The sequence below is a fragment of the Hippocampus guttulatus genome, chromosome 7 (assembly GCF_054856545.1).
Source record: "Hippocampus guttulatus isolate MCC_2025c chromosome 7, RoL_Hgut_1.0, whole genome shotgun sequence".
Lineage (NCBI taxonomy): Eukaryota > Metazoa > Chordata > Actinopteri > Syngnathiformes > Syngnathidae > Hippocampus > Hippocampus guttulatus.
This window is the reverse complement of record NC_141267.1, coordinates 5,300,038-5,311,200: the sequence shown is the minus strand read 5'-3', so window position 1 is coordinate 5,311,200 and position 11,163 is coordinate 5,300,038. Positions and strand designations below refer to the sequence as shown.

The following is an 11,163-nucleotide window of genomic DNA, read 5'->3' as shown; positions in this document are numbered from 1 at the left end:
CTTGACAAATAAATAATATGACAATGTTCTAAATATTAACTATTTTGTAGAAAATCCAGCTTGAACAAAATCTTTCTTTATTCTCGGTGTAGTTATGTAAATAATTAAACAGTAGTCTCACAAGGATATTGATTTAAGAAAGAAAAAAAATGTCACGTTCGTCTTTGGCTTTCTTCTTCAAATTTGTTTTCTTCTCCATCCTGTGTTCCCGGGTTTAAGAACGAAGGAACTCTGTCAACTCTCCTCATCTACAGCTTTTATGTGTTCTTCTGTGTCCAAGTGAGCTTTGAGATCTCTGATCAGCACCTTTATTAGACAGCGACATGTATAGGTGCGGCTTTGTTGCCTTTTCGTGTGTCGTCACTGTCCTCAGCTCCAATTCGTAAGAGTAACGCACCGCTCGGTCCAGTGATTTCAACCACAGCGGTGAAACACATTCAGATGAACGGGATGTCGTACTGCTTGCTTATTCAACTGGGACTTCATTCCATCCCATTTTGACAGCAAACCCTTTTCTATGTCACTCACGCTTGGACCTGAGCGTGCCTGCTCCACACACTTTTTTCTTTTCCGGGGTCTCCTACGTGACGCGAGCCAGTCACGCTGTGCCCCGCCTCCCATTTAGAAACAATAAATAAATAGAAATAAAAAGGACTCCTCATTTGTCGCTTAAAACGTCAGTCGAACTAAGTACATGCTAACAATTAAAGCCGAATATTTTCATGAAATTATAAAAGTTCCCCGGAAAGTCAGACAGGGTGTAAAAAAAATGGACATGTCAGACCTAAAAAGGATATCCTATGACACATACCGATGTCACATTAAAAATTAACATTATACAGCCTCGGCTGAGATGCCGTTTCTGACTAGTAAAAACATAAACAAAAATAAAGCCTCAATGTGTCTCATGTGATGGGGGTAAAAGTGCGTTTATTTCAGCAGTGTGTACAATCATGACTTAACCAAGCTTGAAAGCACAAAAACTCTCACAGGTACAGGTTAAACCTCTTTTGCTAAAGCTGTCAGTTTATCGGCATCTGCCTTGTGCTGATAACTGCTCAGGTGCGCTCTCCACTCTTTAGAAGTGCTGGATAAAGCTGCTAAAAGCTTTGTGCAGAAGCATCGTGAAATGCAGCCCAGTGTTTTTTCCTCCTCTCTTTGAAGAGCCTTAAAATTCAGCTCAGGATCTTGTTGGGGGAAAAAAAAGCCAAGCTGCAAGCTGCTGTGTTTACCTCTTATAAACGTCAGCACAATACATAAAGTTGAAGTAGCTGTCCTTGAGGGTAGCTCACAGGTTATCTGTCTTTATTGTTTAGTATGAGTTCCAGTGAAAGATGATTGAGGGTGCTTTGCATGGATGGAGAGGCAGACAGAGCAGGACATGATAACAGGCCAAACGGGGGGGGGGGTTCTGCTGTCAAACTCCATCTCTGCTGCACACATGTTGGTTGAAGGGCACGGCCCTCTGAACAACCTCAGGTCATACTCAAAAGAGCAGAAAGGAGGGAACATGCATGGGACAGGAATTGTCACAGCAAAATGTCACTGCTTGAGGGAACTCCATTTTGTTTGCTTCTGTTTTTCGGAGTGGTGCACTTCTCCCAAATCGACACAGGCATTGCAAGAACTTTTAATAGGTGAATGGCTACTGGTAGTTCTTCCCCATATAGTGCACTTGTTTTATATCACTTAGGACATGTAACAGTCATTAATTCTCCTGCTAGATAAGTTCACTGATGGATTGTGAAACGTGCAATGGCAGGAACAATTCACTACTACTGGTATTCCTCTAAGACTTCTGGACTTGAAAGTGTACTGTCATTAACTTCACACAATGGGCCTCAATGTGGGGAATCAAGCCAAACACACAGTAAACGAATATGAATTTCATAAGGCGGAACAGTCGGCGACTGCTTAGCACATCCACCTCACAGTGCACAGGTGCAGTGTTCGATTCCGAGCTCTGGTCTTCTTGTATTTCTCTGCATGTTCTCCCTGTGCCTGGGTGGGTTTCCTCCCACATTCCAGAAAAATGCATGGCACATGAATGGAACACTCCAAATGGTCCATTTCTGTGACTGTGAGCGCGAACGGTTTGGCTGGCAACCAGTTCAGATTGTCCCCCGCCTGCTGCCGAAGACCGCTGGGATTGGCTCCAGTGCGCCTCGTGACCTTTGTGAGGATAAATGGATTAGAAAATTTATGAATTTCATATTGATCAGACTCTAAAGAAACCAAGCCACCTCTCTCTCTTTCTCTATGATAGAAAAGTAAAACTCCCTATTCAAAAAACTATTATTTAGTGTAAGTTCTCTCTTTTTTATGCTTTTTAATTATAGCATTTTTATAAATAATGAATATTGAAAATGTTGTACTTAGCTTTAGTTTTAAATGCTTTACATTTATTTTGAATTTCATATGAGCCCCAGAATTCACACCCAGCATTCATCCATTCATGACTGACTAATAAGTACAGAAGGGCCCCATTTTGCAGAAGGATAAAATCTACAACATCCTCCCATGCACAAGTCACTGTCAATATTACATTACAACTCAAAAAATTATCACATGATTTTAAAAAAGCATTTTAAAAAGTTCACTTTTTAATCTCCATATATATATATATATATATATATATACACACCTACCTAAACCCATGAATCCACTGTTAGAGTTGGGGCTTAATTTCAAAGACAAGCACTGTTCTGTATTTTATGTTGGTTCAAACTTGATTCTCTAATGGAATTCATTGCATTTACCAGTACCTGAAAAGTCAGTTGAGAAATAACCTGAATGTAGTAACCCATGTTGATCAGTAGGAAGCGCACTTTTCACACTATCTGGAATCGCATGTTCCAGTCGTGCTCCATACGTCAAACACATTTATTATTATCAAGAAATTAAGCTGCACATACAGGTGATAATTACATCTACAAACTTTATATTCACTTGATACATAATATACATGGTTTTTGTTTTTGGGGCCTCATGGAAAAAAATATTACTAAGCGCCTCACCACTTCAATGGCACGACAAAATAATGCTTTCTTGTGACTGCGTGCACGTGATTATAGACACGGGCAGTAAAATAATCACACAGTGTAAAATGACATTAGCCCGTGCCCAAATGCGGATAAGTGTAGTAGACCTGGTCGCCTATGAATATAGTCATCGGCAGTGAAATAATCACACAACTCACATCAATTGTATTTATAGAGCACTTTCAAACAACCAGTGCTGTACACAGAGCAAAAATAAGTCATACAAGAAGAAAGACGGTTAAATCAATACATTCATAATGATGACAGTAAAAAGCACAAAAACAGTAAAACCTAAACTAAGTCTCATGCTGATTCAAAAACTAAAGAATAACAATGCCTTTTTAGACAAGTTTTAAAGATGGGCGGTGAGGGACTTTGTCTAATGTTTCGCGGGAAGTCATTCCAAAGAGAGGGACCAGCAACGGAAAAGGCTCGATCCCCTTTGAGCCTTCACTTAGTCCTCGACACCGAAGAACATCTGGTGCACGAACCTAAGGCATCCGGCAAGTGTGTATATGTGTGAAGGAGCCTAGAGAGGTAAGGTGGGGTGGGGCCATTTAAAGATTTGAAAACAAATCATAAACTCAGAAAAAGAACTCTAAAATGTACAGGAAGCCAGTAAAGGCTTACTCTGCATCAGAGTTATGTGCTCCCTCTGATGCAGGGCTGCCCTTACCTCCGCTTCGGCCTGGGGGGGGACCATCAACTCTAGGGCTCCTTCTCCAAACCTAACGGAAAGGATCTACTCATTTTTCTGACAAAAAGATCAGTACAGATAAGTGTTTTATCAATTTAAATAAATAGAGTAACCGACAAATCAAAAGGTTTACACACGATATACTTTTAGAAACCAATGCATTTGAAATAATTTTATGGATAAAAAAAATATATCTTAAGAGTATTGCACTGCAACTGCACTTAACCAAATTAGCACACATTGTGATCTTCCAACTAGAATTGTTGCTCAGGTCAAAATACCATACTTGCCATCTTTGCATTGTGAAAAAGTACTTTTTCAGCAATGTATTGGCCAAAGATTCCTTTGGCAGGTTTCCACGTTTTTTGCCCTATATTTAGCTCATGAAGGAAAATGATGCGTTTGCTTACAGAGGCGTTTCGCTGATATTCAACAAATTACCCTGTGTGCCATTGAGAAAAATGATCAATGATCAGTTTTATGTCATGAAATTACATTAGTCCCTCCCCAAATGCTGACAGGTGTCATGGAACTGGCAAGAACAACGAAGTACTGTATGTTACTACTTAATTAGAATATGTGCACACGGTTGCACCATGGACTCTATCTATCTATCTATCTATCTATCTATCTATCTATCTATCTATCTATCTATCTATCTATCTATCTATCTATCTATCGATGTAGTAGTGGCACATAAATATTAATAAAAAATACTGAATGTCAATGTGAATATTCGTAACATCAGGCATCATCCCATCTAACCATCCAACAGGCTGAGCAAAGTTATATGTCGTAGGCACTGGACCGTAGCTAATGTGTTCCTGTGACATGGATGTTAACTGCGCAATTTTTTTTTTCTCACTTTGATGTGCCTTGTCTTCAATCTTTGCAAGTTGAGACAACTTCCCGGGTGGGCTGGGTACTTTAAGGCAGGGCCGGTAAGGAGATTAAAGAGAGAAAGTGACTTAATTGCAGGTGGGCTTTCCCATATGTTTGCTCGCGGACGCTGCGCAAGGACTTGGAAGCATTTCTGGCTCTCTTGTTTTTAGAAGGCGCGTCAGATAGCAGCTGAGGGGGGTCTTAGTATTTCAGACGTCTGGCGGTAGGCTGCAAAGTTTCCACCTTAAAACAGTTGCAGGCTGGATCAGACGACACCTCAGTAGGAGTTCGCGCAGAAGGACCACTACATTGCACGCCTGTCAACTGAGTCAGGGGCACTTTTTTCAGGTTAATCCGTTTTTTTCCCCCCCGAATCAAGTATTGTGTTAAATTTCACGCAAACAAGAATCTTATTGTTTCGTATCGGGTGGAGCGTATGCGGATAGTTTCGGTTCTAATCCATAAACGACTAATAAGTAATTTACCGACATTACATGCATTTATAATTTAATATACTGTATACTCTACATAAATGGGTTTTGTTTAATGTAAGTAGTGCATCTGAGCGGCGTTGTAGGATCAATTCAGCTTCTAGATGAGGTATGGTTATGTCCACCCACTTGGAAGGAAGCCGGCACCTGGAAACAACAAAAAAACTTGATATCTTAAAACATGGAGAGTTTTTTGTCTTGACAAGTCCTGATGAATGCTTGGGTGTGAACGACGGCCCAGCGCGGACCTGCGGAGAGACTAAATCATTGCTGCAGGAGAAGCCGCTGAAAATGAGCCGAAGTCCCAAATGTGCCCGCTGCCGGAATCATGGCGTGGTTTCGTGCTTGAAAGGTCACAAACGCTTGTGCCGCTGGAGGGACTGCGGCTGTGCCTGCTGCCTGCTGGTGGTGCAGCGGCAGCGCGTCATGGCCGCGCAGGTCGCACTGAGGAGGCAACAGGCTGCTGAGGTGAGGGGGCGCGCGCACCGCTGTGGATGTGGAAACTCAGTCAAACATTTGTAAGCTTATGTTGTTTGATTAATTATTATCATTTTATGTTTGCGTATCATATTGTTTCATGTTAAGAATTCCTAAATTGTATTCTGTTGTTTAATAGTTGCTTAGACATGAGTTGAGGTTGATAGCTTCTGATTGGCTGAACAATGGGAAAACAGGAAGTGTTTTAATTGCCGAGAAGTGTGTGTTCTGGTTCGAACTGCGGTGCAGACGTCCTTTTCAATAAAGCTACGTTCAAACGGGATCCATCTCTCCTTTTGCCGTTTCGTAAAGTAGAGCCATCTATTCAAAACACAACGAACCCCTCAACTTACACATTGACCCATATAACTACTGGTAGGAATGCCACGAATATCAATCGAAAAGGGACTCACTCACTTTCCAAGGCAAGTGTTTTCTCAAACAACGTTGTGCCACAAAAACAGGCGAAAATTATTTATTTTTTTGTTATTGTGTACATCCGTCCATTTTCCGAACTGCTCACCTCGCTTGGCTCGCGGTCGTGCTGAAGCCTATCCCAGCTGTCAGCATCACACAAAACACAACGGCAATGTTAACTGCACAATCTAACGACGACCAAAACAACTTTCCCGTGATTTAACGTGTGCGTGTTATTGTTGATTGGATTAGTAATAGCATGCCTTGCATCTCACTGTAATATTTTGGTTGCCTTGATAAACACGTGGTCGTACGGGTGCAATGCTGATGCAATACAGTGCTGATGTCAAATTGTCTACCAACCCGAACATTGTTTGTTCGATTGTAAGTCTCGGTGATCATATCTACGCTGCGTTATCACTAGGTGAATGGCAAGACGATTTTTATTTTTAGTGCTTTGACTAGCTTGAAGGTAGAAAAGTGCAATAAAAGTGGAAGACCATTTATCACAAAATGTAATCTCTTGGACAATCCAAAAAATAGCAATATTGTCAACTTAAAATCAGATTTGTTTTGTTTCTAAATTTATAGTAATCTGTAGTACATATCGTTTGTTGAAAGTGAGATAATCATAACTATTCATTGTTATATGTCTGAGAACAACATGCATTTACTATATAAAATAGCGTGATTAATAGTAATAATAAACTACCTGTAATTAATTTTATTGGACACTAACAGTAACATGAGAAAAAATGTTTGTAATTTTTAGTTGGGGAAAGAGTCAGTGCTATTGTTATGATTTCGTGTTGGGAAGTATAGATGCATGCACAACAGGGGGAACTTAAAAAAAACAATGATTTATTCTGGACTCGGGAGACACCAACAAATAAAGGGACACTGTACAATAAAATAAGCATTGAAAAAAATAAATCATCACTTACTTAAAATTTAACTCGCAGAATGAGGCAAAAAAATAAATTAATAAAATTCAAAACGGGTATGCAATGTATAGCTACAAATATGTTTTGTTGTGCATTTCAACATATCGCTGGAGTCGGTCCGAAGCCTAAATTCAGTCAATTTAATATATTTTCACAAATCAATAGTAATCTGATGTTTCCAATATAAAGTGTTTGCTCTCTTTGAAGGTGCAATATTAATGGCTCAACAGACGTGCCATTATTTGGTTTCCTGAAAAGTGATGATTTATGGAGGTGCGGGCATTCTTCCTGACACCACTGATATAGTTTGCACAGCGAGCACATGCACAGATCATCATCTCAGCAGTGATTTATTCTCTCAAATTATTCTGTATGTTTAACTCTCGTTGCCTCGTGTCTTTCAGGGTAAGCGAGGTGTCAAGTATCGAGCAAATCATTCACAGAGAACTTTTTTGCAGCGCTCTACTGCGGTGGCGGAGCCAAGTATGTGGCAGACCAAACGCCTCCAGCCGGGTAAAGTTGCATCAAATCCACCTCTCTCTTTCAATTGTCAGTGAGTTTAAATGGAGGATTTATCTGTTGCCACGGCGACTAAAATAAAGTAAGGACGACCAAACAGCAATTAAACTCAATTTTATCGAGCATGAATTGTTTTTGTAACTGCGCAATTACTTAAAACAACTTCGTTATTTATAATTGACCTAAATGAATCCAAATATAAACTTAACGTGTTGTCTGTGAAACTGCAGGGCTGACACCACCGGAGGGCAACGATTCCTGTTGTTTAAAGCCGACACAGCGTGATCATACACATGCTACAAACCCCACCATCAGTGCCCGCATGAGGAAGAGACGAACATTTGCTGACACGGAGCTGGAGAATGTGATGCTGGAGCGGGAGCTCAGACAGAGAGAGTTCCAGAACGACCTTTCCTTTTCCTACTCCACCTTCCTCCCCGCAATTCATCCAGTGCCTCTGCCCATCACACCGAGCTTACAGTCATTCAGCAAAGTCCCTTCATCTGCGGGGACAGCCACCTTTGGGTCTGTGTGTAACAGCTTTCAGCCTCTGCAAGACTGGGACTTCCATTTCTATCACTGTTTTCATTTTAAGAGCACATGTACAAAAAGTGAAAATGTTGGCTTCCGCGTGTGTAAAAGCTCAGTGCAAAATAGAGATCAGAAGGATGAGGTGCAGCGTGGCTGGACAGGTTGCGAGAAGACAGAGACATCAGAGCTGACACCTTTGCCTTCTCGACAAAGCCTCAAATATCACGGTAGCACTTTGTTGGGTTGGGACCACATCAAAGCTGACTCCAAACCAAGAGAAATTCCAGACTCAAATGTCACATGCTCTATTTTTGTATCAGATCAGGGGATCCTGAACTTGCCGAATGTCACAGCCCCCAGCAGGACCTTCGATCCGTTATCACGGACAGGTAGAGGTCAGGCCCTGGCGCATCCTCGAGAAGACTCTGTCAGGAGCCTTCCCGGCAGCTCAGGCAGGACTCCAGCCGTGAAGCCGCTACTACCTTTCTCAGTGGAGGCTCTGCTCAGGGCCTGACAAGCCAACGGAAAGTACTTGGCTTTGTTTATGTGCAGAGATCACTTTGACACGTGAACTCTAAATAGTTAGTTATGTTCCACTGACAGGAGCTGGTTTCAATTAAAATGGGACTCAGCAGGGTGCAGACCTCCACTAAGGTTGGAAAAAAAATGCATGCGTATCAAAAACCACTGTTCCAAAATGTCATGTTTTCGTTGGTCCAAAACACACCCCTCTGCAAAATGTCATGAAAAAAAGAGTAGCTCATAGATGAGTCTGCTCATTAACACACGACAACTTCTGCAACACAATTACAGTACGGTACATGAAAATCTGTTTTGCTGTACTTTAAATTGTATCCGAATTATGGCAATAAATATATATTTTAGCACGGTCAGCTATCATGTTTGCTATCATCAGCGTTGATAATTTATATCACAGCAAGTTCATTTACACTTCTCTGTCTGGAAGTATTCATCCACCAAAGAAAAGTGAAAAAGGTGCGTCTTGAGTGTTTTGGGCTTGTGTTTGGTTCTTCCATCCTTGCCTTTACTAGGAAATAAAAAATGGTCAATAAAGCTTCCCAGTCTGAATCTGAATACAAAGAAATGATCAACCATTGAAAAACTACACTGAAAATAAAACGGTTGGCATTTATTTAATTCACATATGCTCATCGGTTACAAAATGTTAAACCCACATCTATCTTTTGATTATTTTTGAGGAAAAGAGAGGAAAATGACATCATTTCATGACATTTTAATCATGTGCAACTGAAATTTAAGTATTTTTTTCAATGAAAAGAACATAAAGTAAGAATTTCAAAACTGTTGCAGTCAAGGAGAATACTCAAAACAATGGACAATAACACATCCAAAATAGTCTCGAGCTCACAGAGCGCTGTTTGAATAAAAACTGTGAGATTTATTTACGGCACAAAGTCAACATCAGCGGTGTGTCAGAAAAGATGTGTTTCAACCCCAAACTACAAACCTTGAATTTTCCCTTTCGGTGTGGGCAAGACAATCGACCAACACGTCTACAAAAAGATCCTGTGGCATGTTTCTTCTTAACAGTGCGCCAAAAGCAAGTGAGAGTTTTGGCTGGGCAAATTATGGCTACTTCTCCTTGACAATGCACCGACTTATTTGTCAGTCTGATTGAAATCATTCTGATTTATTGACTTCGGAGGTGCTGCCATGAAGATTTTTTCCTTGACCAACCGGAACGGATTCAGAGAGGGACCCACCTCTCCGAAGGCATCTCTCCGCAGTGTTTTCATGTTGTTAAATTGACTTTTATATCATTCTAACTAACATTGTGTACCAAAGTCGTGTCAAATGTTGCCCGCTCGGCATCCATTGAAGCCTGGTCATCCTGGAAGGGGGATTCTCCCATCTGCGGCCCCTTCTCAAGGTTTCTCATTTTTCCCCAGATGGGGTTTTTAAAGTTTTTCCTTGCCCTCCTGGGGGTTAAGTTCAGGGGATGTTGTGAATACTTGTCAACCGTGGGCATGTGAAGACATTTGAGACTGTTTGTGATTAAGGGCCATGAAAATAAATGTGACTTGACTCTACTCTAAGATCTTCGGCCAACAGTTTGCATGTGGCGTGATATACTTCGATTTGCTGTTTACATGTGCCATTATGTGAATCAGAACAGGCATTTTACAGTCATATGACACACTCAGATCGATGTAAAAAAAAAAAAGGGATTTATCAAGATGAAGTTCAACCATCTATTCAGCACAGCCGTTGCGATTGTTTTTATATTTTTATTGAAGCAATAGCGTGATAAAAAGAAGTTACAAGTATCCGTTTACAAACAAGGTCTCCCATCGAAGACCAGCTCTGGTTGGAAACTGTCATTGTCAGGTTCGTAAACAACAGCGCATTTACATCGGGACAGAGCATTTGCAGACTGGCTATGTCAATTGAACTGCATACACCACATCTGTTGGGATTGACAAGTACACCACTGCTGCAATTCCACATTAAATTCCAGTTGGAGCATTTTCATGCAGTTTAATGATTTGGTTTAATCCCCCACAAATTTAAACCTGGCCAATGCCCTGAGCATCCCGCAGTTCCTGGCTGAGAAGAACATTGCCATGCTTGGAGCAACCTCCCTACTCCCCAATCTGAGTCTGTCAGTCCCCCCCCCCCCCCCCTCTTCCTAAACTCAAAGGGATCATACCTGTTTTGAAGACGTAGAAGACATCAAGATGGATGTGACTTTGGAACTGTGAAGGAACACTGAATAATCCTTCCGAGAGTGTATGAAGGTGTGGCACTCAAGATTGGAAAAGTAAGAAAAAGAATGGGACAACTTGCCGTCTTTACTTTGGACTTGAAATGTATCTTTTGACACCAATCCTGGAACTTTTCTGATGCATGTCATATGATCATGTTGAAATACCGTATTGGCCCGAATATAAGACGGTGTTTTTTGCATTGAAATAAGACTGAAAAAGTGGGGGTCGTTTTATATTCGGGATCTAGACATTATACCCATTCATGACGCTAGATAGCGCCAGATACCATTGAAGCAAATGCTGAAGTCAACTCCCCAGGCCAAAGTGAACCCCTGTCCCGAAGAATAAAAATAAAAAATAGCAGTAAGAAAGAAAAGAGAAGAAAATAATAGAAGAGATAACAGAAAATGGAGA

General features: G+C 40.9%; 1 protein-coding gene across 3 annotated transcripts; it reads left to right on the top strand.

Annotated features, from left to right (window-relative positions):
- Positions 1-4,664: 4,664 nt before the first annotated feature.
- On the top strand, positions 4,665-8,892 carry dmrt2b (doublesex and mab-3 related transcription factor 2b). 3 transcript variants are annotated; one of them, XM_086116380.1, is made up of 4 exons: positions 4,669-4,968; positions 5,353-5,579; positions 7,354-7,462; positions 7,699-8,892. In XM_086116380.1, the coding sequence occupies exons 2-4, from the start codon at positions 5,403-5,405 to the stop codon at positions 8,511-8,513; spliced, it is 1,101 nt and encodes a 366-aa protein (XP_085972506.1). In that variant the 5' UTR covers positions 4,669-4,968; positions 5,353-5,402; the 3' UTR covers positions 8,514-8,892. The 3 variants fall into 3 exon arrangements, with proteins under 3 accessions (XP_085972505.1, XP_085972504.1, XP_085972506.1); XM_086116379.1 differs by having other exon boundaries at positions 4,665-5,579; positions 7,408-7,462; XM_086116378.1 differs by having other exon boundaries at positions 4,667-5,579.
- Positions 8,893-11,163: the final 2,271 nt, after the last annotated feature.